Source organism: Arvicola amphibius, chromosome 1, assembly GCF_903992535.2.
Source record: "Arvicola amphibius chromosome 1, mArvAmp1.2, whole genome shotgun sequence".
Classification (NCBI taxonomy): Eukaryota; Metazoa; Chordata; class Mammalia; order Rodentia; family Cricetidae; genus Arvicola; species Arvicola amphibius.
The window spans coordinates 151,867,173-151,893,568 of record NC_052047.1 but is presented as its reverse complement, the minus strand read 5'-3'; the positions used below and the strand labels follow the sequence as shown (position 1 = coordinate 151,893,568).

The 26,396-nt window shown below is 46.5% G+C and overlaps 2 protein-coding genes across 5 annotated transcripts; both read left to right on the top strand.

The window, feature by feature from the left end:
• The first annotated feature begins 599 nt into the window (after positions 1-599).
• Positions 600-4,931, top strand: Polr2g (RNA polymerase II subunit G). The gene is made up of 8 exons (XM_038337424.1): positions 600-726; positions 851-960; positions 1,776-1,935; positions 3,659-3,709; positions 3,818-3,883; positions 4,039-4,110; positions 4,460-4,493; positions 4,706-4,931. Exons 1-8 carry the CDS (start codon positions 715-717, stop codon positions 4,717-4,719), a joined length of 519 nt encoding a protein of 172 aa, XP_038193352.1. The 5' UTR covers positions 600-714; the 3' UTR covers positions 4,720-4,931.
• Positions 4,932-11,008: 6,077 nt separating this feature from the next.
• On the top strand, positions 11,009-26,396 carry Taf6l (TATA-box binding protein associated factor 6 like). 4 transcript variants are annotated; one of them, XM_038323095.1, is made up of 13 exons: positions 11,009-11,222; positions 11,809-11,915; positions 13,468-13,527; positions 14,869-15,028; positions 15,854-15,940; positions 16,540-16,690; positions 16,828-16,878; positions 17,384-17,478; positions 19,037-19,111; positions 19,233-19,453; positions 19,742-19,874; positions 25,364-25,492; positions 25,601-26,396. In XM_038323095.1, exons 3-13 carry the CDS (start codon positions 13,511-13,513, stop codon positions 26,357-26,359), a joined length of 1,878 nt encoding a protein of 625 aa, XP_038179023.1. In that variant the 5' UTR covers positions 11,009-11,222; positions 11,809-11,915; positions 13,468-13,510; the 3' UTR covers positions 26,360-26,396. The 4 variants fall into 4 exon arrangements, with proteins under 4 accessions (XP_038179023.1, XP_038179033.1, XP_038179049.1 ...); XM_038323105.1 differs by having other exon boundaries at positions 11,016-11,049; XM_038323121.1 differs by having other exon boundaries at positions 11,032-11,113.

Sequence of the window (26,396 nt, the reverse complement as noted above, 5' to 3'; positions counted from 1 at the left end):
AGATTAAATCTGAAGTAGAATATATATTAGTCAACAACACAGCTTTGGAACAGGTCAGTTGTTCATAACCTGAACACTCAATTTGGTGTACAAAGTAGGTTCCAGGACAATCAAAGTTGTTACATAGAAAAACTCCTATCTCAAAACAAACAAGGAAATAAAGCAGTCTTCAAATATTTGCTCAATGAATGCACCAAATGCATTTTGCCGTGTAGCTTTGGCTGTCCTGGACCTTTTGCTTTTCTATGCACTTTGTTTCAGCTTTCTTTAACAATTAACTATTTTTTAGTTTTTGTTTTATGAGACAGGGTTTACACACACAGTCCTGATTTTCCTAGAACTCACTATTTAACACTAGGGTAGCCTCGAACTCACAGATATGTCTGCCTCTGCCGGGCTTAAGGGGGTACGGCATCAAGCTAGGTCTATAGTAAGCTATCTTTTTGTTTGTTGGTAGGTTTGGTTTGGTTTGATTTTTCGGTAGAGTTTCTCTGTGTAGTCCTAGCTGTCCTGGAACTTGCTTTATGTAAGTGGGAAGTCTGAGCGCCAAATGCGCAGGCTTGAGGGGCGGGGCTTCGTGGATCCGTCCATGACGTTAGGCTTCATCAGAACCGCGGAAGTGGCTGGGACATATGGGCGGGACATCTGCAAGTGTTTCCGGAGAGGCTGCTGCCTGCCGATTTCGGGACTCTGAGCTCCAAACTTCTGCAGAAAATGTTTTATCACGTGAGTTGGACGCGGGATGGAGGAGAGGGCCGGGGCAGGAGGAGCCAGGAGACCGGGAAGGGCTGACTAGTCGCCCCTTATTCTCAATGCGGCTGACTGAGTCTCCATCCCACTTTGTCTGCAGATTTCCCTAGAGCACGAGATTCTGCTGCACCCACGCTACTTCGGTCCCAATTTACTTAACACGGTGAAGCAGAAGCTCTTCACCGAGGTGGAGGGGACCTGCACCGGGAAGTAAGTTTCGCTCTCACCTATCGTCTGCTGGATGCACGCACAATGACTCTAGCCTGGAACCCCTACCCAACTTCTCAACGGGCATGTCACTCATTCTGAGGAGCCCTTTCACCCATCCAGGCGCCCGTGGTAGCCAGTTTTTGCCTGCTTTGGGCCCTCTGCAGAGTTGGGTAACCAAATTTCCATCCTTTATGTGAGCTCAGATAGTTATGCAAATGTTTTTGGTTTTTGAGGTAGCTTCATTGTGTAGACCAGGCTGGCCTCCTCCGACTCAAGAGATCTGCCTGCCTCTCAGTGCTGGAATTAGAGGCTTGTGTCATCGCCACAGCTCGTTTGTATTTATTTATTATGTAGTGTTCTGCCTGCGTGCCAGAAAAGGGCACCAGATTCCATTGTAGATGGCTGTAAGCCACCATATGGTTGCTGGGAATTGAACTCTGAAGAGCTGAGCTCTTAACTGCCGAGCCATCTCTCCAGTCCATCCCTGTTTGTAGTTTTTTGAAACACCTGTCTCACCATGTTGTCTCAGCCTGGCCTCCGACCCTGACCAATTAGTGCTGAGATAATAGGGATATGTCAGCCTTCTTGAACATTTATTGTACAAATATGAGAGCATCATTTGCTCTTACACATACTGATCTTGGCCATTGAGCTCCCAGAGCAGAAGTTCCATCACACATACACAGACACACAGATTCATGCTGCTGATGGTTGTTAGAGGATCTTCACATACACAGACACACAGACTCATGCTGCTGATGGGTTGTTAGAGGATCTTCACACACAGTAGCTCTGCTGTTTCATTCCTCTCGCAGGTACGGCTTTGTAATTGCTGTCACCACCATCGACAATATTGGTGCTGGTGTGATCCAGCCAGGCCGAGGTTTTGTTCTTTATCCAGTTAAGTACAAGGCTATTGTTTTCCGGCCCTTTAAAGGTGAGGTGGTGGATGCTGTGGTCACTCAGGTTAACAAGGTAAGAGCATTCATAGATAGGTTGTGGGGTAGTCAGTCCCCAGTTCACTTACTGATTGTCTTAAATCTTTTGTTGTTGTTATTAAGATTTTTTTTTTTTTTTTTCGAGACAGGGTTTCTCTGTAGCTTTGGAGCCTGTCCTGGAACTAGCTCTTCCAGACCAGGCTGGCCTCAAACTCACAGAGATCCGCCTGCCTCTCCTGAGTGCTGGGATTAAAGGCGTGTGCCACCACTGCCTGGCGTTATTAAGATTTATTTATTGAGGCAGGGTTTCTCTAGAGCCTTGGCTTTCCTGCCGCTCACTTTGTAGACCAGGCTGGCCTTGAACTCAGCAATCCGCCTGCCTCCGCCTCTGCAGGTTTTAACCCGACGTGGGCTATAGGGCTATAGAGTTGAGACTCTGTCTCAGACAAAGTGGGAATCTGGGATATTGTTCAGTGGGCAAAGTGTTTCCTGTGCAAGCATGAGGACTTGAGTTCTGATCCCTGGTACCCTTGTAAATTCAGTCTTAGTAACATAAACCTGTAATCCTCCCTATTTGGGAGGCTGAGACAGGGATCACAAATTCAAGGCCTGCCTGGGCTATAAAGTAAATGCAAGGTTAGCTAGTTCAAATTAGTGATACCCTTAATGTTTATGTCTTAAACATAAAAGTTTTTGAAAGCTAAGGATTATAGCTTAGTGGTTTAGAGCACTGGTTGCTCTTCTAGAAGACCTGGGTTTGATTTCCACCACCCACATTATGGCTCACAATCTTCTGTAACTCTAATTCCACAGAATCCAACAACTTTTTCTCCCCTTCATGGGCACTGCAAGCAGGCAGAATATTCACACACATAAAAATAATGAAAAAATAAAAAACATGTAAAGATGTTGTGGAACATTTGTATACTGTGAAGATGCATTGCTGTGATTGGTGTAATAAAAAGCTGAATGGCCAAAAGGTAGGCAGGGAGGATAGGTGGGATTTCTGGGGAGAGAGAGGAAGAGGAGGAGGAGGAGGATGTAGGCAATCAAATTATGCCAGCCAGACACTAAGGAGACATGGAGGGAGTCGGACATACAGAACGAAAGAAAGGTAAAGAGTTATATGGTAAAATGTAGGTTAATAAAAATGAGTTAATTTAAGTCATAAGAGCTAGTTAAAAACAAGCCTAAGCGTCAAGGTCGTGGTGGTACACATCTTTCTTCCTTTCCTTTCTTCCTTTCCTTTCTTCCTTTCCTTTCTTCCTTTCTTTTCTTCCTTTCTCTCTCCTTCCTTCCTTCCTTCCTTCCTTCCTTCCTTCCTTCCTTCCTTCCTTCCTTCCTTCCTTCCTTTCTTTCTGTGCACACCTTAAATCCCAGCACTCAGGAGGCAGAATCAGGCAGAGGCACGCAGATCTCTGTGAGTTCAAGGCCAGCCTAGTCTAAAAGTGCATTCCAGACCAACCAGGACTGTTATACAGAGAAACTCTGTCTTGAAAAACAAAACAAGCTTAAGCTAAGACTAAGCTTTCATAATTAATAATAAGTGTCTGTGACATTATTTGGGAGCTGTCTGGCAGGACAGAAAAAGACTTGTTACATAAAGAAATGAAAGATTGCAGTGTGAAAGAGAAATGAAAATAAATGCTACAAATTCCTACGATGTTAGGAAACATGAATAATATGATTAGACATCAGCTAAAGGTGAGAAAATTAGTCCCTGAAAGCCTTTGAAGTGTGATCATTCATTTTCCTCCTAGGTTGGACTTTTCACAGAAATTGGGCCTATGTCTTGCTTCATCTCTAGACATGTAAGTCAGTATACTGGGTGGGGTCCAAGGAGACATAGTCCTGACTATCGTCTCTTGACAAAGCCATTTGAAGTGCTAATCTTCATGTTAATTTCCTTTTCCTTCTAGTCCATCCCATCGGAGATGGAGTTTGACCCGAACTCCAACCCACCTTGTTACAAGACAATGGATGAGGTGAGTGAGGGAAGAGAGTCGGACGCACTGAGATTGTGAGGTGAGTGAGGGAAGAGAGTAGGACGTGCTGAGACTGAGGTGAGTGAGGGAAGAGAGTCGGACGCGCTGAGACTGTGGGCCTGAGTACGCCTGAGTACATGGTTCTCCCTCCACAGGACATTGTGATTCAACAGGACGATGAGATCCGCCTGAAGATTGTGGGGACACGTGTGGACAAGAATGACATTGTGAGTCTCTTGCCTGACTTCTTGCCTTTACGGGGCAGGCCTGGAGCTATTTGGTTAATTTTATTTTTGAGGTAGTGTCTTGTTGATATAGCCCGAACTGGCCTGGAACTCATAATCCTCCTGCCTCAGCTTTTCAAATGGTTGGATTATAAATAAGTCAGTACTGTCATTCCCAACTGAGAGCTATTGGTTTCTTGTTTTCTTTCTTTCTTTTTTTTTTTTTAATTACTATTTCTGTGCTATTTTTCCCTGAAAAGGGGGATTGATGATAGCCTGAAGTGGGGGGCAGGTGGGTAGAAGATATTCTTGTGCCTTGGCCTCACCTCCCTTTTTACCGTTCTTCCTACAGTTTGCTATTGGCTCTCTGATGGACGATTACTTGGGTGAGTGTCTGACATGGGTTCTGGTTCTATTCTCTGAAGAAGGGGTGTACAGGAGAGGGGGCAACTGTAGGATTTAATGTCTCAAAGACGTGTAAGTTCTCATCCTATTCTTTTGGAAGTCCAAGACATATGTCCTTGGGGTGGGAAGTGGATGGTTTTGGCTGACAGAGAGCTTGGTGTCTAACTTATATGTTTTCCCTGATTTATCATAGGACTCGTGAGCTGAGTAAGGGAGCCTCCAGCCTTGTTTGGTCCTGATTTAGAGAATGTGACTTTCCTGCTTGGTACATTGTCTAGAGGTTCAGTCTGGCCACTGTTATGGAGGCAAAGAAGGTCTCTTGTCCACAGAAGGCTGTGGGTACTTCTTCCAGCTGAGCTGTGTTCTCAAGACTTTTTACTCTGTGTTCTAACCATAAAAGGTCTTTGGTTCTCATGGAATTGTTGTCTTCTCTTGGTCGGAATAAGAGCTTTAGTATTGTTGTTATTTATTTGCTTTAGAGATGGGTTCTCAAACCTGTGCTAACCTTGAACCACTGTGTATCCGAGGCTGTCTTTGAATTCCAGGTGTAAGGACTACAGGTGTACAAGATCATTACTGGCTTATTTTAAGGGCTGTGAATCCAGCTGCTCAAAGATTGCATCTTACATAATATGGTCCCAGTGTTGTGTTGAGGTTCAGAAATTAAAGAGCTGATGCTACTTGGTGTGGTGACTCATTTCTTCAATATCAGCTCTAGGGAGGCAGAGACAATCAGGTCAAGAAGAGTTCTAGGCCAGCTAAGGCTACACAGTGATACCTTGTCTCAATAATAACAACAATAACAATAAAAAAGTAAGTAAATTAATAGAGAGCTGAAGCATCCAGAATGAGGTCAGAACACGGCAAGAGAAAGGCACCACAATATGGTTCCCTTTTCCCTTTCCCTTGTCTATCACAACTCCTGGACCAAGGTTCTGTAGTTTCTTGCCACCCTTCATGTTCTGCTTTATATCTAAAATGTTCTTAATTGGAACTGGGCGTCTGTCCACTTTATATAGTGAGATTCTGCCTCAAAAGAAAACAAAACAACGGCTAGAGAGAAGGATCAGGGATTAAGGGCACCCTGCACCTACATGGCAGCTCTCAACTGTTTATACCTCTTGTTCCAGGGGATCTGACACCCTTAGACGTACATGCAGGCAAAACACCAATGTACATAAAATTAGAGTAAAAAAAAATTATTAGGGGCTGGAGAGATAGCTCAGTGGTTAAGAGCACTGACTGCTCTTCCAGAGGACCCCGGGTTCAATTCCCAGCACTCACTTGGCAGCTCACAACTATCTGGTTTTTTTTTTTTTTTTTTTTTTTTTTTTTGGTTTTTCGAGACAGGGTTTCTCTGTGGCTTTGGAGCCTGTCCTGGAACTAGCTCTTGTAGACCAGGCTGGTCTCGAACTCACAGAGATCCGCCTGCCTCTGCCTCCCGAGTGCTGGGATTAAAGGCGTGCGCCACCATCGCCCGGCAGCTCACAACTATCTGAAGATCCAGATGTAGGGGTTCTGACACCTTCACACCAATGCATATAAAATAAAGTTAAATAGACCATAAAAAATATTTTTAAAAAATTGTTAAACCAGGTGGTAGTAGCCAGGTGGCGGTAGCGCACGCCTTTAATCCCAGCACTTGGAAGGCAGAGGCAGGTGGATCTCTGAGTTCGAGGCCAACCTGGTCTACAAGAGCTAGCTCCAGGACAGGCTCCAAAGCTACAGAGAAACCCTGTCTCGAAAAACCAAAAAAGCAAAAGCAGGCTGTGGTGGTGCACATCTTTAATCCCAACAATCGGGAGGCAGAAACAGGTGGATCTCTGAGTTCAAAGCCAGCCTGGTCTACAGAGCAAGTGCCAGGCTCCAAAGGTACACAGAGAAACTGTGACTCAAAAAAAAAAAAACCCCAAACTATATGTGTGTGTATTAATTATTAAGACAGATGTTCTTTTTTAATATTTATTTATTATGTGTGCAATATTCTGTCTGTGTATATGTCTGCAGGCCAGAAGAGGGCACCAGACCTCATTACAGATGGTTGTGAGCCACCATGTGGTTGCCGGGAATTGAACTCAGGACCTTTGGAAGAGCAGGCAATGCTCTTAACCACCGAGCCATCTCTCCAGCCCCAAGACAGATGTTCTTATTTAAAATTTTTTTTTTCTTATTTTTTTTTTTCTTTTTTATTTAAAATTTTTATAGAATTGTAGGTTCATAGCCAAACAGTGGTGGTACACACCTTTAATCCCAGCACTTGGGAGGCAGAGGCAGGTCTCACTGTATAGTTCTGATTGGCTTGGAACTTGGAGATTTGCCTGTTTTTGTCTTCTGAGTGCTGAGATTAAAGGCATCTGCTACTGTGTCTGACTTTGATCAGTGCTAGGGAAGTCTAAAAGTTAGAATGTCAAATTGTTTTGTCATTTTAAATATTTTATTATCCATATATTTATGCATGTGTGTATGCAAGAGTGCAGGTGCCTGCAGCAAGGCCCAAGATGTAGGACTCCCCTGGAGCTGAAGTTGGAGGTGGTTGTGAACCACTGACATGCATGTTTGGGTAGAGTAGTAAGTGCCTTCTCCTGAGCCATTTCTGCACCCCATTGAAGTTAGCACCTCCTGAACTGACCCGGGAGAGTCATAAAGTGCTTTGTGCACAAGGATACAAATTCCTTCAACACATTATTTCACAATTCTATGATAGAGACTTACCTTGCTTTACAACCTGGTGAAACTGATCGGAGAGGTGAACTAATGTGTCTTAAGGGCACACAGCTAATGATATAATGTCTAAGGGCACACAGCTAATGATATAATGGAACTATGGATTTTTGGTCTTGAGATAGGATCTCACATTAGAACCCAGGCTGGCCTTGAACAGATTCTCTTGCCCATGCTCCAAAGGTTGTAATTACATAAATACACCACCATGCCTGGCAAGTGTTTAAAATAAAGCAATTTTTTTTTTCCTTTTGGTTTTTGGAGAAATGATTTCTCTTGTGTGGCCTTGGCTGTTCTTGAACTTACTCTGTAGACCAGGCTGATCCTGAACTCAGAGATCTGCCTGCCTTTGCCTCCCAAATGCTGGGATTAAAGGTGTTTGCTGCTGCTGCCAGCACCACCTGGTTGAAATAAAGCAATTTATTCTTTCCAGGGCTAGGTATTGGGGAGTGGGAAAATGCTTCGGTGCTGGGGACCATATTGGCAGGCCAATGACAGTGACTGAATGAATTCATCAAAGACCAGACTAATAGAAACGGAGGATTTAATGAGAGATGCCACCAAAGCTGGGGTGGGGGAAATCAAGGATTGCATCTGACACAATGTGTCCGTAATGTTAACTGGGGAGGGAGGGATGAAAAGCTCTTTACAGGGTTTAATGGAAATTTCTTAGGCCTGATCAGCTGGGACACCTACCTGTGGGGGCTCTTACTTGGTTAGGTGACACGATATAGCCCCGAGGACTGACTTACAGTACGGGATGCCTGCTTTTGGGACTGGTCATCTGTCTCAAGGGGAGGAATGTGCTATCAGAGGTCAGACTTGTGGAATACATCTGGTCATTAAAGGGTGGAATTCTCTATGATACCAGGATGCCCTAAGATAAAGTGTAGCCAGGGCTTGTTAAAGTTAATGGTTTCTCAGAAGGAGCAGGACCCTTACCCTGAGCTCAGACCCACTTTAATGCCAAGGTAGCTTTGTTCTGAGGACGGAATGGCTCAGCAGTGATCCATCCCAGATGGCATTCACAGTAGCCTACTCTTTTCCTATGGTAATGTGGATCTCATTGCTGCCATCCTGAGCTCTTGCTTCTACTCCAGTTGGGAGCATATATAGAGCTTCACTAGATATGATATTGCCCTGACAGGTTTGGGCCTTCCTCCTCCCTCTCCTGCCTTCAAGTTGTCAATAGTCGTTTAGACTTACAAATGTGAGCAGTATCGGCCAGCAGCCCAGCCCAGTGCTAATGAACTGATAAACTAAGGACTTCATAGATGGACAGACCCTTCGGTGTTCAAGCATGGAAACCACACTGCAAGTCAATGTAACTGGGAGAGACTCAGCAGGGTCAGTAGCTTAAGGTGGAGTTGCCATGGCAACCCCAGTTCCATCCATCTGGCTTTCACAGCTTGGTTCCAGAGGATTTTCTTTCCCAAGCAGCAGTATTGAGCCCTGAAAGGAAGAGGGGTGAGTGTGTCTGTCCAGGTTCTCATGCAGGAGTTTCTTCTAGAATTAAAAAACAAGGGACAGAGAGATGGCTCCGTGCTTAAGAGCTCTTGCTCTTGCACAGGACTTGAGTCAATCACCAACACCATGTTGCCTGCTCACGACACCTGTTACCATTTCCCTGGGATCTGACTCCTCTGGCTTCCTGGAGCACAGTCTCCACTCATGTGCACACATCTATACACAAAGAAAAATAGCGGTAAGTAAATCTTGGGGTTGGAGAGACGGCTCATCAGTTGAGAGTACTTGCTCTTCCAGCTTTGTTTGTTCTCAGCACTCACATGTTGACATAGCTCCAGTCCCAGGGATCTGATGCCCTCTTCTCACTTCCTCAGGTACCAGGTACACACATGGTGCACAGACATACATGCAGGCAAAACACTCATGAAAAAATAAAACTTAAATTTTTTAAAAAAATTCTTTAGTAAAGTGCTGAGGATGTAACTTAGTGGTAGAACATTTTTGTCTAGCAGATGCAAGTTTGATCACCTGAACTGCATTAAATAAATAAAATTTATTTTACTTTTTTTTTTTTTTTTTTTTGAGACAGGGTTTCTCTGTAGCTTTGGAGCCTGTCCTGGAACTAGCTCTTGTAGACCAGGCTGGCCTCGAACTCATAAAGATCCACCTGTCTCTGTTTCCCGAGTGCTGGGATTATTTTACTTTCTTGGGGCTCCTATATCTCAGGTGAGCCTTAAACTTGATATGTAGCTGAGGATAATACTGAACTTGTGATTCCCTCACTCTCGCCTCCCAAGTGCCAGCATTACAGGTGTGTATCACGTCGCCCAGTTTATGTCCCACAAGTAGTAGACAAGTACTTTACCAGGGCCTGAGACGATGGTGAAATAAGGAAAATAATTCATTGCCTGACGTCCTGAGTTCAATTTTTGGTCCCTCCTTGCTGTGATGGGAACCCAACTCCTGCAAGTTGTCCTCTGACTGGCAAGTGTATGCACACATAAAGATTCTTAAAAAAAAAAAAACCAAACTTTTCGTTTGTTTGTTTGTTTTTTGAAATAAGGCTTCTCTGTATAGCCTTGCCTGTCCTAGACTCACTTTGTAGACCTGGCTAGAATGGAACTCACAGAGATCCGCCTACCTCTGCCTCCAGGGTGCAGGGATTAATCACCACCACCCGGCAATTTCTTTTAAAAGTTCAGAAACTGGAATGGGGTGTGGTGGCACACACTTTTGATTCCAGCACTCCAGAGGCAGAAACAGGCCTATGAGTTTAAGGCCAGCCTGGTTTACACAGTGAATTCTAGGACAGACATGTACATAGTAACACCCTGTTTTAAAAAACCAATCCCCCCAATAAAAAAAACACTAATAAAGTTGGGTGTAAGGGCCAGTAGCTGAAATCCTAGCACACTTACAGTGAGAAGAGAGGTGAGACTGGCCACCCAGAAGCTTGGGACTAGTTAGCTTGGACTTCATCGCCTAGAAACAAGATCCTGCCTCAAAAGCAAGGTAGAAGAGGACCAAGTCTGGAAAGTAAACTGACCCCCATGTGCATGCACTCTGCCTTCCACTCACATACACAAGTTTTTAAAACTTCTACTGTTTTGGGATGAAATAAAATTTAACCTTTAACTTTGCTGGATGCTTTCTTTCATTAAAGTTTGGGAGAAAAACAGCAGGGCGGGCAAACTAAGTCTCTGCAGCTGCTGGGAGATGATGTTCAGGAAGAAGAAAGAGGGCTATACCGTTTTTAGAAAAAAGCTGGCTGGCTGGGTGTGGTGGCACACCTTTGACCCCCAGCCTGGGGGCAGGATAGAGGCAGGCAGAACTCTCTGAGTTCAAAGGAGGTCCAGGACAGCTAGGGCTACAATACAAAGAATCCCTGTCTCAAAAAACCACCCCCCACACTCAAAATCAAACAAACAAACAAAAGCAAAAACAAAAACCTGGACCTGGCAGTGGTGGCGCACGCCTTTAATCCCAGCACTCTGGAGGCAGAGGCAGGTGGATCTCTGAGTTCGAGGCCAGCCTGGTCTACAAGAGCTAGTTCCAGGACAGGCTCCAAAGCTACAGAGAAACCCTGTCTCGAACAAAACTGAAAACAAAAACAAAAACAAAAAAAACCTGGCTGGTTTAGCAATAGAGGTTTGCAAACTGCTGCGAATTCAGGGGTGGAAATGGTCTTCAGAGAAAGAGTGAGAGTGTCCGGAATGCCAGGACAATGACACAGAGATGGGGGGGGGGGGGGGAGGGAGGGAGGAAGGAGGAAGGAAGAGAGGGAGGAAGGGAGAGATTGGGTGTGGGAGAAATTACAATTACTGTGGGCTGGTTCAGCAGTGAAGACCAGTAAGTAGGCAACTGTCTCTGTTTTGAGAACGGATAAAGTTAACCTCCAACTCTTCCTTTACAGGTTTGAAATTGGTAATCCTGTCTCATCACCATTTCCTCTTTTACTTGGAGTGGGGTGGTTTGCTGGGTGAAATTCACTGTTTATCAATTGAGACTTGCTGACGAACCAAGTACGCGGAAACAAACCTATACGTTTTACTTTTGGGGGGACTTGTGAGAAGGATTGCTGGGGGACAGCATGGTCTACATAATGAGTTCCTGGCAAGGCGAAAGAGCATCGTAAGATCTTTTCCCAAAGGGAAGGGGGTGAAGGGTGGGGACATTGAAGAGAGAACACACAGGAACTGTCCCAGCAGGAGTTTAGGAAAGAGCTGTTAGCGCAGTGTATGAGTTGTAGCCTATAATATGGACGATAAGGCACGAGTCAGGAGAATGGGGACATGAGCCCAATGAGCAGAATCCAGGGATTATTGGAAGTGTCTGGCCCAGCCAAAGTACCATCTTTATTTTCATTTATTTATTTATTTCTGACTATCCTGGAACTCACGCTATGAAATAGGCTGGCTTTGAACTCACAGAGATCTGCCTATGGCTGCCTCCCAAGTGCTGGGATTAAAGGCGTGCGCCACCAAGGCCTGGCTGTACCCTCTTTGGGTTTTTCCTTCTCATGATGTTCCTCTGGGCTGGCTTCAGACTCACTGTGTAAATCAGACTGGCCTCAAACTCATAAAAATGCTCCTGCTTCTGCTTCCTCAGCGCTGAGATTGAAGATGTGTACCATCACACCCGGCCAGAAGTCTCTTCTGTCCACAGGGAACAGCGACTGTGAATCCCATCTGTTCCTGTAGCAGTTGCTGTTGGAGGTATTATTGGAGGGATGGAGGTATTATTGGAGGGATAATAGAGAGAGGAAAGCTAAGTCAGGCACCAAAAGCCTAAAGGTTTACTCTGATCCGAAAAAGTCTGCAATAGCAGGCTCAAGGCCCGGGACGAAGAAGGCTATCTCTCTGGGAACTATGTAAACCAGGGCACACTATCTAGTAGCCAACCAAGAGCTGTCGCTTTAAGAAGCGCCACCCACGTGACCAACGACGGCTTAGTGCCTTCAGCGCTCATTCACACTGACCAATCTTGAGGCGGGACGCCCATTGGTGGGCGGGAAACTCAGGAGGAGGCCACCGATTGGCTCCGCGTTTTGAGGGCGGAGTCTGGGCTCCGAGAGAGGGAATTAGCCCGAGCCGGTGAGTAGAAGCTGCCGCCGCCTCTTCGGCAGGCGCCCTCGCAGCGCCGGAGTCTGCAGGTGAGCAGGCCTTGCTGGGGTCCAGGGCTTCGCGTCCCGCGGTGGGCTGCTCACCAGCCTGGGAGCCGGCGGGGGCCGCCCTCTTCATCGAGCACGTGACACAAGTTCCGTAACCCTTGACCTTCCCACTCCACCCCACGCCCTCCGGATCTGGGATGAGGTAAGGTGGATTGGAGGATGCGCTACTCTGAGGTCCTAGGAGGTCGGCTCCCACGCTTTCTGGGCAGAGGGACTTGGAACTGAGGATGTGCAGGACAGGAGACTGAGGAGTGGGAGACCCTGGTCACAGACTGGACTTTGTGAGGTCCCAATAGGGGGACATAATAGAGTAACTCCCTCCTGGTTTTCCACATACCCAATACTGAGTGCTCCCATTTTAGAGATGGGAAAACTGAAGCATATTCATCCAGTGGTGCATCTAATTGTGGGACTCCAAATCCTTGGGCTACTAAGCCAGGCCTAGTTCAAACACAAGCCTGCTTCTTGTAAATATAGTATTCTGAGTTATTTTTCTACAAAGATTTGAGCCCCTGCCATTTAATTACTCAATGCCTACTGGTTGGCGTTGGACAATCCAGGTAATCTCTCTGAGATATGGCTTTTGTGACTTTGTGAAATGAACAAAATGTATACTGTATATATCTCATTGCTAGACATTAGATATATAGGTTAGAATGAGGTCATAGAGTGATGCTAGCTGGAAGCCACATTTATGTGCTTAAAAAAATAGCTGTGCTGGAGAGATGGCTCGGTGGTTAAGAGCACTGTCTGCTCTTCCCCAGGACCCGGGTTCAGTCCCCAGCACTCAGACACTGCAGCTCACAACTGTCTGTAACTCCAGCTTTAGGAAATCTGGCACCCTCACACAGACATATATGCAGGCAAAACACCAATATACATAAAAATAAATCTTTAAATGCCCGGAGTGGTGGTGTACACCTTTAATCCCAGTACTGGGGAGGCAAAGGCAGGCAGATCTCTATGAGTTTGAGGCCAGCCTGGTCTACAAGAGCTGCTTCCAGAACAGGCTCCAAAGATACAGAGGAAACCCTGACTCAAAGAGCCAACCAAACAGAAAAAGCAGTGAAGAATAACTGTTTTTTCTTTTTTTTCAGCAAGTGTTAATGAGGGCAGAGTATGTGCTGACATTGCTGCTGGATGCTTGGGCTGCAAAGGTGAGCATACAGACCATGGTCTTTGCTGGTGTGCAGCTCAGTCTGCTGGGGACCACATTCTGGCCCACAGCACCCCCTCATAAAGAGTGGGAATGATGGTAAAAAGCCATGTGTAGTGAGCTTGTAACCCAGCCCTGTGCAAGCCAAGGTGGGTGGCCTGCCAGCCTGCTAATCTGTGGGCCTCAGGTTCCAGGGAGAGACCCTGTCTCAAAAAACAAAGTGGGCAGCTCCTCAGGAGGAGTGATAACTAAGGTTGTCTTCTGGTGTGAACTCTGCAAACACATACCCACAAAGTTGTGAAACTGTGTAGATACAGACTGTTTAACGCTAAGGCTCTGCCACTGAGCTATATCTTCAACCTTCTTTTTAAATTTTTTTATATTTTTCTTGAGACAGGGTTTCTCTGTAACCCTGACTGTCCCTAGAATTTGTTCTGGCTGTGGACCAGGCTGGCCTCAAACTCAGAGATCTTCCTGCCTCTACCTCCTGAATGCTGGGATTAAAGGTGTGCACCATTACTTCAACTCCAGCCTTCCTTTTATTTTGAGATAGTCTGAGTTGTTTGGGTAACCTTGAACTCATTTCATAGTTATGGTGGACTTGGAACTATCCGTGCTCCTGCCTCAGAACTGCTTTAAGGACAAATGACGGGGATATTTACACAACCTGAGCAAGTGACATTTGAACATTGATGCGAAGGGAATAGGTGATGGATCACTCAGTTAAAGAGATTTAGGGAGGAGAACAAAGAAGGGGGAGTGACGCAAAGAAGAAACAGAATGGACTGAGGTCCTGAAATAAGCACATGAAAGGTAGTAGGATGTTTTGCAGACAGCCTGTGTGCAGCCTTTCCAGCTTGGGCCAGTTTTGTTCTTTTTTCCAAAAGCAACGGGGTCGGGTGGGGACTGGGAGGAGAGTGATGGGGGCTACATGCATTGCCCATTGGTTTTAGAGATGAAGAATGATGAATCTTTGCTGGAGTCCTGGGAGCTTGTCTGGGTGGATCATCTTGGACCTGGCCTTGTTGAGCCTCTAAACTCCCTGTTTGTGGATTGTAGAGCAAGAGGAGCAGGCACGGATGAGAGAGGGACTCTTAGAGATAATGGACAGGTTTTTTGTTGTTGTTGTTTGTTTTTTTTGTTTTTTTTTTTTTTCAAGACAGGGTTTCTCTGCAGCTTTTTTAGAGCCTGTCCTGGAACTAGCTCTTGTAGACCAGGCTGGCCTCGAACTCACAGAGATCCGCCTGCCTCTGCCTCCCGAGTGCTGGGATTAAAAGCGTGCGCCACCACCACCCGGCAATAATGGACAGTTTTTAACCCTTCCTTTTGTTTCCACTTCCAGCTCCACTGAGACCATGTCGGAGAGAGAAGAGCGGAGGTTTGTGGAGATCCCTCGGGAGTCAGTTCGACTCATGGCAGAGAGCACAGGGCTGGAGCTGAGTGACGAGGTGGCAGCTCTGTTGGCTGAAGATGTGTGCTACCGTCTCCGAGAGGCCACACAGGTGCTGCTTTCAGCTCTCCTCAGCCCTTCTCCCTTTGTTCTTCCCTGTCACCCCCTCCCACGCTGGCTGCTTCAACGAACATATTTTAGGTACCTTGTGTTTTGAGGTTAGGAGATAGTCTAGATCTTTTAAAGAGTCCTTATCTAAGCCAGGCAGTGATGGTGTATGTTAGACTAATTAGAATCATGTTTCAGGAGGCAGAAGCAGGTGGATTTCTGAGTTGGAAGTCACCTTGGTCTACAGAGTGAATTCCAGGACAGCCAGGGCTACACAGAGAAACACTGTCTTGAAAAACAAAAACAGAAGACAAATGAACAAAACGTTTTCTAGCCAGTTAGTCATCTAGAGAAGAAAACACTAGGGGCTGGAGAAATGGCTTAGTGGTTAAGAGCACTGACTGCTCTTCCAGAGGTCCTGAGTTCAATTCCCAGCAACCACATGGTGGCTCACAACCATCTGCAATGAGATCTGGCATCCTCTTCGGGCCTGCAGGCATACATGGAGTCAGAAAAGTGTATACATAATAAATAAATAAAATCTTAGAAAAAGAAAAAAAGAAAAGAAAACACTATCTGAGCACTTTCTTTTGGCACTTCTTTACAGTGTCCTGCCGCCTAGGCAGAGTGGATAGATAGCGACACTCTGCACAGGAGACACTAAGGCACACAGCTGGGTCGTGGTGAGAGAAAGTTTTGCAAAGGCTGAGCTGGAGAAACCAGACTTCCTGATTGCTGGTGTGGGGTCCTCTTTGTTCAATCTAAGGCATTTCCTTTGGGGGCTCCTGCACCTGCTCCCTGACTCTGGCTTCTGTTCATCTCCTCCCAGAATAGCTCTCAGTTCATGAAGCACACCAAGCGGAGGAAGCTGACAGTAGAGGATTTCAACAGGGCTCTCCGGTGGAGCAGTGTGGAGGTGAGTGGAGTACGGCCACAGAGGGCTCAGGTGGCCTGCGGCTACCTCACCCCTGTTGAGATCAGGGCTGGCAGTGTTGTGAGACATGGAGACAAACACACAGTGCAATAGGTCAGGTGCTGGACCCAGACCAAAGCAATGTGAGTTCTGAAAGAATGGAAAGGCCCCTGGGATCCTGGACAGTGGGGAATGATTCGTTAAAGAGACAGAGTTTGAGCCAGGCCTTAAAAGAGTGCTGAGGAAATTGAGCTTGAAGTACTCCAGAAATAAAAAGGCATGCTGGGTAAGGAAACAGCCCGAAGAAACATGGGGTATTAACCTGTGTTGGTGTAGTTCTGGGTAGAGTTGTTTGGCTGTGAGTGAGAGGGACTGACACCTTAGTAGGGTATAGAACCCTTACAGTTAAAAGAGGAAGGTAACATCCAGCCCTTGTACCTGGTGAGCTATAGGCAGCTCTGAACCCCAGGCTTCTCTATGTCCTGGGACCTAGGGACTGTCCTCCAGCATAGGCTTTCTGCCTCGATCAGGAGCGCCCCATCCTGGCCGGCTCTTGTTCCTTCACTGGATTGACTCTGGTTGCTAATCTTCTTTCTCCTCAGGCTGTGTGTGGCTATGGGTCCCAGGAGGCACTGCCCTTGCGCCCTGCAAGAGAGGGTGAGCTCTACTTTCCAGAAGACCGAGAAGTGAACCTCGTGGAGCTGGCATTGGCTACCAACATCCCCAAGGGCTGTGCAGAGACAGCAGTCAGAGGTGGCTGCTAGGGTCCTTCTTGGGCTTGGGACAGGAACTGGATGGTCTGAGTTGTGCTGATGGGCCAACTTTTAGGAAGGGTGGAATTTGGAGGGGCAGAATCCCAACTGACATCCATCTCTTTCCCCTAATTTTAGTTCATGTCTCCTATCTGGATGGCAAAGGAAACCTTGCACCTCAGGGATCAGGTAAATGGCAGTGTGGAGAATGGGCTGTCCTGAAGAACTCTGTAGGAGTGATGGGCATCTGTACCTTTTGGTCTGCATCTGCCAAGCATTTCCAGATGCCTGCCATGTTCTAAAGGAACACATGCGTTTGACCAGAGGCAGGACCCAGACCTATTAGCACCCATAATGTATGTTAGAGGCCAAGACAGAAGTCTGTGCTGTATTCTGAGGTTCCCAAGAAGTGCCTCACTTCCAGGGTACACTGAGCAGAGCTTCAGTGAGCCTGAGTCATACGCAGTCGCAATCGGAGCTTTAGAACTGAGCAGGAATCTGTGTGGCAGAGGGTGGGTGGGAGTAGATAGAGCTGAGACAAGTGGAGCCTGCCTAATCAGAGTGCACTGGGAACAGCTGGTGTGCCTGCACCTTCTGCTTGATTGGGTCCCATGTGGGTGGGGGTGGCAGGTTGAGGAAGCCTTGAGAAGGCTGTCCCTTCACCTGTGACCACTTCCTTCTTATCTCGTCACAGTGCCCAGCGCAGTGTCTTCACTGACAGATGACCTTCTCAAGTACTACCAGCAAGTCACACGGGCTGTCCTGGGGGACGATGCGCAGCTGACGAAGGTGAAACAGTGAAGGCGTAGAGTCAGAGTGTTAAGTCCCCATGACTGTCAGTTGTCTGGTTCCTGTCCTCTGTAGAGGAACTGCTTGCTGTGCTGGAACCCATGCTCTAGTGGCATGTGTCCTCTGTGTGATCCCCTGCTATGCCAGTCCTAACTCCTTCATGCTCTAGTAGAAACCGTTGTTCCCTGGGCAGTGGGCAGCAGAGCAGGTGCTTTTAATGATTGTATTCCCACACCTTCATTCCTGATTCCCATTTTTTGAAGTGTCTATTGATCTGGAGCCAAATGAGGCATTTTATTTATTTGTTTGTTTGTTTTTAATATTTATTTATTATGTATACAATATTCTGTCTGTGTGTATGCCTGCAGGCCAGAAGAGGGCACAAGACCTCATTACAGATGGTTGTGAGCCACCATGTGGTTGCCAGGAATTGAACTCAGGACCTTTGGAAGAGCAGGCAATGCTCTTAACCACTGAGCCATCTCTCCAGCCCTATTTTTGTTTTTTTTGAGGCAGGGTTTCTCTATATAACAGTCGTAACTGTCCTGGAACTAGCTCTTGTAGACCAGGCTGGTTTCTAACTAATGGAGATCTGCCTTCCTCTGCTCCCTGAGAACTGGGATTAAAGGCTCGCACCACCACTGCCCTGCTTTATTTATTTAATAATTATTTTATTTTGGTTTTTTGAGACAGGGTTTCTCTGTGTAACAAGTCTTCACTGTCCTGGAACTCTCTTTGTAGACCAGGCTGGCCTCGAACTCACAGAGATCCACCTGCCTCTATCTCCCTAGTGCTGAGACTAAAGGTGTTTGCCACCATGCCCGTCTAGGCATTTGTTTTTCTGGACTTGGTAAGAAAAGGAGAAGTTTAGGTCCATGTCAGGTGCCTCCAGGTGCCCATCCAGGCCTGCTCTCAAGCGTAGTTCCTGGACTGCTCCCTGAGCTGCTTCTTTAGCCTCTGGACATCCCCGGAGGCTTTTCTCTCTGGTCCACAGTCAGATGAGGGAGGGCTGTGGTTTGCCCAACCATGTGACTTTTCTGTGTGACACGATCCTCACCTTCACATCTGGCTGCTGCTATTTCACTTAAAAAACTAGAAACATTGTCACCATCCATTTCTGTCCTCAGAACTTGGCTCCTGGGCTAGCCATGCATTGATTAGCTTCATTGATTAGCATGTGCAAAGGCCTGGATTGGAAGTCCCAACATTGTTAGACAAATATCAGAAACAGGCATGGTGTCGTGGGCATGTAATCTCAGCACTGGTAGGAAGATTGCAAGTTTTAGGCCATGCTAATGGGTACTTTATAAGACCCTGTCTCAGTAGAGAACAAAGGGAAATAAAACCTTAGCTCTTGCTTTGTGTCTTGGTCACTCATGGATGGCATGCTTTCCCTTTTTCTATTAACAGATAGTATTGTTGTCTGTGTCAGTAGGTTTCCATAGGTTAAAACTGATGGAATCCCTGCATCGGGGATGCACCTTTAACATGATAACACGTGGTGTAGCGCTAACCCACCAGAATGGTGGCTCTCTTTTACTGGGGTGGTTCCTTTCAGGTCGCCCTCCAGGACCTGCAGACAAACTCCAAGATTGCTGCACTCCTGCCTTACTTTGTGTATGTGGTCAGTGGGGTAAGTGACCCGTTTTCAAATGAAGATGGCCCTGCAGTGCTTAGGGCTCATAGCAGATGCTGTCAGAATGGCAGGCTCCTGTCTCTCTGTGTCTTTCTAAGCCACCCGCTTTTACCAACAGGTCAAATCTGTAAGCCACGACCTGGAGCAGCTACACCGACTACTGCAGGTGGCACGGAGCTTGATACGGAACCCACACCTCTGCTTGGGGCCCTATGTCCGATCCCTGGTGGGGAGTGTGCTCTACTGCGTCTTGGAGCCACTGGCCGCCTCCATCAACCCTTTGAATGACCACTGGACTCTTCGGGATGGGGCTGCGCTTCTACTCAGCCACATCTTCTGGTAGCCACTGGGCTTGCAGTGAATAGAGGATGGGATGGCTTACAGAGTCAGTTGGGCTGTGGTAGGAAACTGAAGCCTCTGGCTTTGAGATCGAATGTTGAGTATAGACCCTTCCCTTAGAGCCCTAGCCGGCATATCATGGTCCAGTACAAATATACTAAGATATTCATCTTTTGTCCCTTGGATACTTAGTCAGTCAAACCTGGCAGCCTGTCCCAGAGTGCCCTACAAATGCTCAAGTCATTGTGTGCGGTACCTCATTTCCTTTCCTGACTATTGCTCCCACAGGACTCATGGGGACCTTGTAAGTGGCCTCTATCAGCAGATTCTGCTATCCCTGCAGAAGGTCCTGACAGACCCTGTTCGGCCTCTCTGTTCTCACTATGGGGCTGTGGTAGGGCTGCATGCTCTGGGCTGGAAGGTGAGGACCTGGCTTTTCTCACACATCTTTGACAGTTGCCATGTATGTTAAACAAATAGCATTCATGTATATTTTTATTGTAAAAGTGGTGTGTTTGATGCAGCTGTGTGTTGAGACCTTGCCTTGGGCCAGGTTTATCGTATACCTTAACTGTGTAAATGTGTCATCCTTTCAGAACTCCTGCTTGGTGGTCTCTATAGTATGCTCCTGTGTTTTTAATGAATTCCTGCTCATTCCCTAACACCATGTTAGGAAATACCCTCATTTTCTTTGTTTCTCTCTGCTTTTCTCTTTGGGTTTTTTGTTGGAGACAGTGCTTGTTTTGTTGCCCATATTGGCCTTCAGTTTGTGATCCTCCTGCCTCAAGCACCATGCTTTTTTTTTCCCCCTTGAGACAGGGTTTCTCTGTAGCTTTGGAGCCTGTCCTGGAACTAACTCTTGTAGACCAGGCTGGCCTCGAACTCACAGAGACCCGCCTGCCTCTGCCTCTGGAGTCTGGAGTGCTGGGATTAAAGGCATGCGCCACCACTGCCCGGCTTACAGCACCATACTTCTTGACCATGTCATATTTTCATATTTACTTTTTTTTTTTTAATCTCCTCAGTCTTTTAGGTGCTTTCATGGTTGCCCTAAGGAGAACCAACACACTTTATTTTTGCAGTGTTGGCTGTCAGATTCTGGGTCTTGTTTACAGTTTGCAGGTGTCCCCCATCTCCCTTCCCTCCACTCTTTTGTTGTTTCTTCCCAGTTTCTTGCTGTGGTGCTGCTTCAAGGGGGCTGTCCCTGTTGGTATATAGAAATACAGTTGAGCCGGGCGGTGGTGGCACCCGCCTTTAATCCCAGCACTCGGGAGGCAGAGGCAGGCGGATCTCTGAGTTCAAGGCCAGCCTGGTCTACAAGAGCTAGTTCCAGGACAGGTTCTAGAAACTACAGGGAAACCCTGTCTCAAAAAAACAAAAAACAAAACAAAACCAAAAAAAAAAAAAACAAAAAAAAAGAAATACAGTTGGTATGTGTGTGTTTTAAGATCAAGGACAGTTTTATTAGCGTTTAAAAGGAAAATATCCTAGGGCAGGCCAGCTGGAAATCTCAGATGCTTCCCAGATGTGGAAGATGAAGAAGAAAAAACATGCCTGGTTCATGCCCTTATACCCAGCACTCTCTGTGAGTTCAAGGCCAGCCTGGTCTAAAGGAGCAAGTTCCAAAATAGCCACGGCTATTTTTTTTTTTTTTTGGTTTTTCGAGACAGGGTTTCCCTGTAGTTTCTAGAGCCTGTCCTGGAACTAGCTCTTGTAGACCAGGCTGGCCTCGAACTCACAGAGATCCGCCTGCCTCTGCCTCCCGAGTGCTGGGATTAAAGGCGTGCGCCACCACCGCCCGGCAGCCACGGCTATTAATACAGAGAAATCCCCCCTTGAGCTAAACTGACAGTGGTAGGTAGTCACATGGTAAGGGAGGGGTTTTAGAGAATAAGGAAGTCCAAATGATCAGAAAAAGCATGTTCTAGCCAGCATTTCAAAATAATAGTGCTAGATACAAAACAAACAAACAAACAAACAAAAAGGTGTTTTGGCACCACCTTTAATCCCAGCAGAGGCAGGCAGGTCTTAAGGACTGCTTGGTTTATAGAAGCAAATCCAGGATAGCCAGGGCTACATAGAGAAACCCTTTCTTGTGGGGGGAAAATTAAAAAAAAGAAAAGAGGGAAAATTGCACCTTGGTCCCCAGAAAAGTGGGCAGACTCAACAAACCTCATGGTGAGGCAGCTCAAGACGGCCACTTTTTGTGTTTGATCTACCTACTTCCTTAAACTATCACTGCTGATTCTTTTTGGGTTTTGAGACAGTTTCTCATTTAACCCAGGCGGAACTTCATATGCGATCAGAGGATATGACTTGAAACTCCTAATCCTGCTTCTCCTTCTAGTCCTGGGATTACATTTACGTGCCGTTCTTTCTTCTCGTCCTTTTATTGTTGTGGTGGAGGGGCTATGTGTGGACATGGTAGGTGCTCTGTGCAGCTGACTCTTCCCTCGCCTTTCCTGGTCTCTGGGATCAAGCTTGGGTTTCCAGAGTCACACAGCAAGGACTTCTGCTTGGGTTTCCAGGATCACACAGCAAGGGCTTCTGCTTGGGTTTCCAGGATCACACAGCAAGGGCTTCTGCTTGGGTTTCCAGGGTCACACAGCAAGGGCTTCTGCTCTTTTTTTTCTTTTCTTTTCTTTTTTGCATGAATTTTGAAGCTGCGTGCTTCTACTCTGAATCGTATCTTTGGCCCTTATTTGTTTATTTATATTTAAAATTTGGTTTTGTTTTGTTTTGTTTTTCAAGACAAGGATTTCTCTGTAGCTTTGAACTCGCTCTGTAGACCAGGCTGTTCTGAAACTGAGAGCAATCCATCTGCTTTTGCCTCCTAAGTGTGTGGCTTAAAGTTGTGTGCCACATCTTGTTTGGTTTTCTTAAAACAAGGGTCTCAAGCTGACTTTGAACTTTGGTATATACATGTTTATATATAGAGAGAGGCTAGAGGTTTATGTCAGGTGTCTTTTACAAATTGTTGTCCACTTTAACTTTTTTTTTTTTTTTTTTTTTTGGTTTTTCGAGACAGGGTTTCTCTGTGGCTTTGGAGCCTGTACTTTAACTTTTTTAATGAGATGCAGGACGGTTTCTGTTATTGAAGCTGGAGCTCACCAACTTATTAGACAAGATGCCAGCAAGCCACAGAGCTAGAATTATAAATGTGCATGGCTGAGCCTAGTTTCTTTTTACATGGATGCTGTGAATCTGAACTCAGATCCTCATGCCGCCGTGGTAAACTTTTTACCAACTGAGCTATCTCCCCAGATCCATAGCCAGGAACTTTATTCCTCCCACCCCAAACTCCCCAAGTGCTAACATTAACAAGTGTGAACCAACATGCCCAACCTAGATTTTTATTAGTAAGATATCTTTACATTCATAGGATAAACTCAGTTTAGTCGTAATTTAAGAAGCAGAAGTTTTGCCAGGCAGTGGTGGTGCACTCCTTTAATCCCAACATTAGGAAGGCAGAGGCAGAGGCCTCAGAGTTCGAGGCCAGCCTGGTCTACAAAGTGAGTTGCAGGACAGCCAGGGCTACACAGAGAAACCCTTGTCTTGAAAAACCAAAGAAATAAAAGAGAAAGAAACAAAAGTTTCTATTGGTTTAAACTGAATTTTTATTTGCTGATTTATCCCAGGTTGGCCTTAGATTTGTTTTGTAGCTGAAGATAATCTTGAACCTTCTAAATGCTCCCATTTTAGGATTATAGGCATTTACCATCACACCTAGTTTATGGAGTGCTGGGATCAAACTTAGGGCTTAGAACATGTTAGTCAAGCACTCAACTAACGGAGCTACATTTTAGCTCCTTTTTTTTTTTTAATATTTATTTATTTATTATGTATACAATATTCTGTGGAGGGCACCAGACCCTATTACAGATGGTTGTGAGCCACCATGTGGTTGCTGGGAATTGAACTCAGGACCTTTGGAAGAGCAGGCAATGCTCTTAACCTCTGAGCCATCTCTCCAGTCTCCAGCCCATTTTTTTTTGTTTGTTTGTTTTTTTTTTGTTTTTGTTTTTTTTTTCCGAGACAGGGTTTCTCTGTATAATAGCCATAGCTGTCCTAGAACTAGCATTGTAGACCAGGCTGGCTTCAATCTCACAGAAATCGGCCTGCCTCTGCCTCCCAAGTGCTGGGACTAAAGGTATGTGCCACCACCCGGCCATTTTAGTTCCTTTTGAAAAAACTCTTAAGCCGGGCGGTGGTGGCACATGCTGTTAATCCCAGTACTCGGGAGGCAGAGGCAGGCGGATCTCTGAGTTCGAGGCTAGCCTGGTCTACAAGAGCTAGTTCCAGGACAGGCTCTAGAAACTACAGGGAAACCCTGTCTCAAAAAAAAAAAAAAAAAAAAACCTCTTTATTATTATGATTGCATAAGCGTATGATGTGTGTGTGTGGACATGTTTGCCATGTGTGGAAGTCAGAGGAGACCATGACTCTGTAGAGTCAGGTCCCTCTTTCAACTTTACCTGGTTTCAGGGTATTGAACTCAGGTCACTAGGTTTGTCCAGCAAATGCCTCGATGCGATGAAACATCCTGGTTGGCCCTTGATGCTTTTTTTTTTTAAACTATTATTGGCCTTTTTACAAAATTATTTTTTAAAAATATTTATGTGCATTGGTGTTTTGCCTGCATGTCTGTGTGAAGGCATTGCCCCTTGGAACTGGAATTGCAGTTGTGAGCTGCCATGTGGGTGCTGGGAATTGAACCCAGGTCCTCTGGAAGAGCAGCCAGTGCTCTTAATTGCTGAGTCATCTCTCCAGTCCCTTATTACTGGTTTTTCTAAATAGGATTTCCTAGCCTCATGAACTCAGAGACCTAATTGCTTCTTTTGCTCCTCCCAGCCCACCCCCTTGCAATTAAAGGCGTGAGCCACCATGCCTGCCTGTTTTTTATACAAAACGGATTTAAAGTGAAGCCCAGGCTGACCTCAAATTTGGAATCAGACTTATGAATGATAGGGTTACATACTTGCACCTCAAAATCTTGCTTTTTTTTTAATATGTGATTGAGATCACTTTTCTGAGTGTATATTTATGTCCGTAAATTTTGGCAAGATATTTCAGTGTCTTTCATAGTTATTTAAAATGTAATTCCAGCTGGGTGGTAGTGACACATACTTTTAGTCCCAGCATTTGGGAGGCAGAGGCCGGTGGATCTCTGTGAGTTCAAGGCCAGCCTGGTCTACAGAGTGAGTTTCAGGACTGGCTCCAAAGCTACAGAAACCCTGTCTCGAAGAAAAAAAAATTCTTGCTATTTGTGTCAATAACTTTTCCTACAAATTTAACAGGTAGGTGATCGGGATTTTCAAATGTTCATGCTCTGTGCATGAGTGATCGATGTCTACCTTACATGTCAAAGCCCATCTCAAATATCAATATTTTGTTTAGTCTTTGTTGCTTTCCCCCAGATAACTATTGTATTTAAAAGTGTATAATCAAAGCCATGTGTGGTAGTACACTGTATTAATCCCAGAGTTTGGGAAACTAAAGGGAATTCTCAGGAATTCAAGGCCCAGTCTGGGCTCCCAGCAAGGTCATTTCAACAAGGTCTCTTGATTGTTTTTGTGTGTGGCCTGAACTCCACTCCTGTTTCTCTAATAAGAACAGCACTTTCCTGCTGATTGTATTCACTAAGAATCACAATTTCTATGTTGTAATGATTTAATTATGTCTTACTATCCTACTGTAAATGCCAGTAATGAGTCTTTTTACATTGCCTGTGTTTTTATGTCTTTATCCTCATGCCTACCAAAAGCTTTTACATATCCCAGAGAAACGTTGGATATCCCAATGGGGAAATTGAGGACTGAGATAACAATCTGAGAGCATCTTTTGTGGGGAAGGACACTCAAGAGGGCATATGGAACGAGGTTGCTTACTGCGTTCCCTTTTCCCTTCTAGGCAGTAGAACGAGTCCTCTACCCACATCTACCCACTTACTGGACAAACTTGCAGGCCGTGCTGGATGACTATTCGGTATCTAATGCCCAGGTCAAAGCAGATGGGCACAAAGTCTATGGAGCTATTCTGGTGAGTGGTCAGCCCCAGCTACCCCTTACTACAGCTCAGCAGGTTTACTGGGATGCCTGCTGGCCCAGGTACCTTCTAGCTTTTTTTTTTTTTTTTTTTTTTTGACAGGTGGCCGTAGAGCGACTACTGAAGATGAAAGCCCAGGCAGCAGAGCCCATTCGCGGTGGCCTTGGCCGGAGAGGGTGCCATCGTGCCGAGGACCTGCCTTGGGACAGCCTTCTCCTAGAGTCTTCCCCGGGAGGCGGTGCCGAACCAGGCTTTGGGTCTGGTCTTCCCTTGCCGCCAGGAGGCGCCCGGTTAGAGGACCCTTCTTCCTTGACCCTGGCAGAAATCTACCGAGAGTTGTACGCTTTCTTCGGTGACAGCTTGGCCACACGCTTCGGCACTGGCCAGCCCGCGCCCACGGTCCCGCGCCCACCCGGAGACAAGAAGGAGCCAGTGGCCGCCCCGGACTCGGTGCGGAAAATGCCGCAGCTGACCGCTAGCGCGGTGGTCAGCCCGCAGGGAGACGAGAGCCCGCTCGGCGGGGGCCCCGCGACCGCCTCTGCCGCCTCGGAGAGCAGGCCGCTGCCGCGCGTGCACCGGGCGCGGGGCGCTCCTCGTCAGCAGGGTCCTGGCACCGGGACGCGCGACGTCTTCCAGAAGAGCCGCTTTGCGCCCCGCGGTGCCCCTCACTTCCGTTTTATCATCGCTGGGCGTCAGGCCGGGCGGCGCTGCCGCGGGCGTCTCTTCCAGACTGCTTTCCCCGCGCCCTACGGGCCCAGCCCGGCGTCCCGCTACGTGCAGAAGTTGCCCATGATCGGCCGCACCGGCCGCCCGGCCCGCCGCTGGGCGCTCTCGGACTATTCGCTGTACCTGCCCCTGTAAGGCTGCCGCCCCTTCAAGAATAAATCCTCCCCAGGAA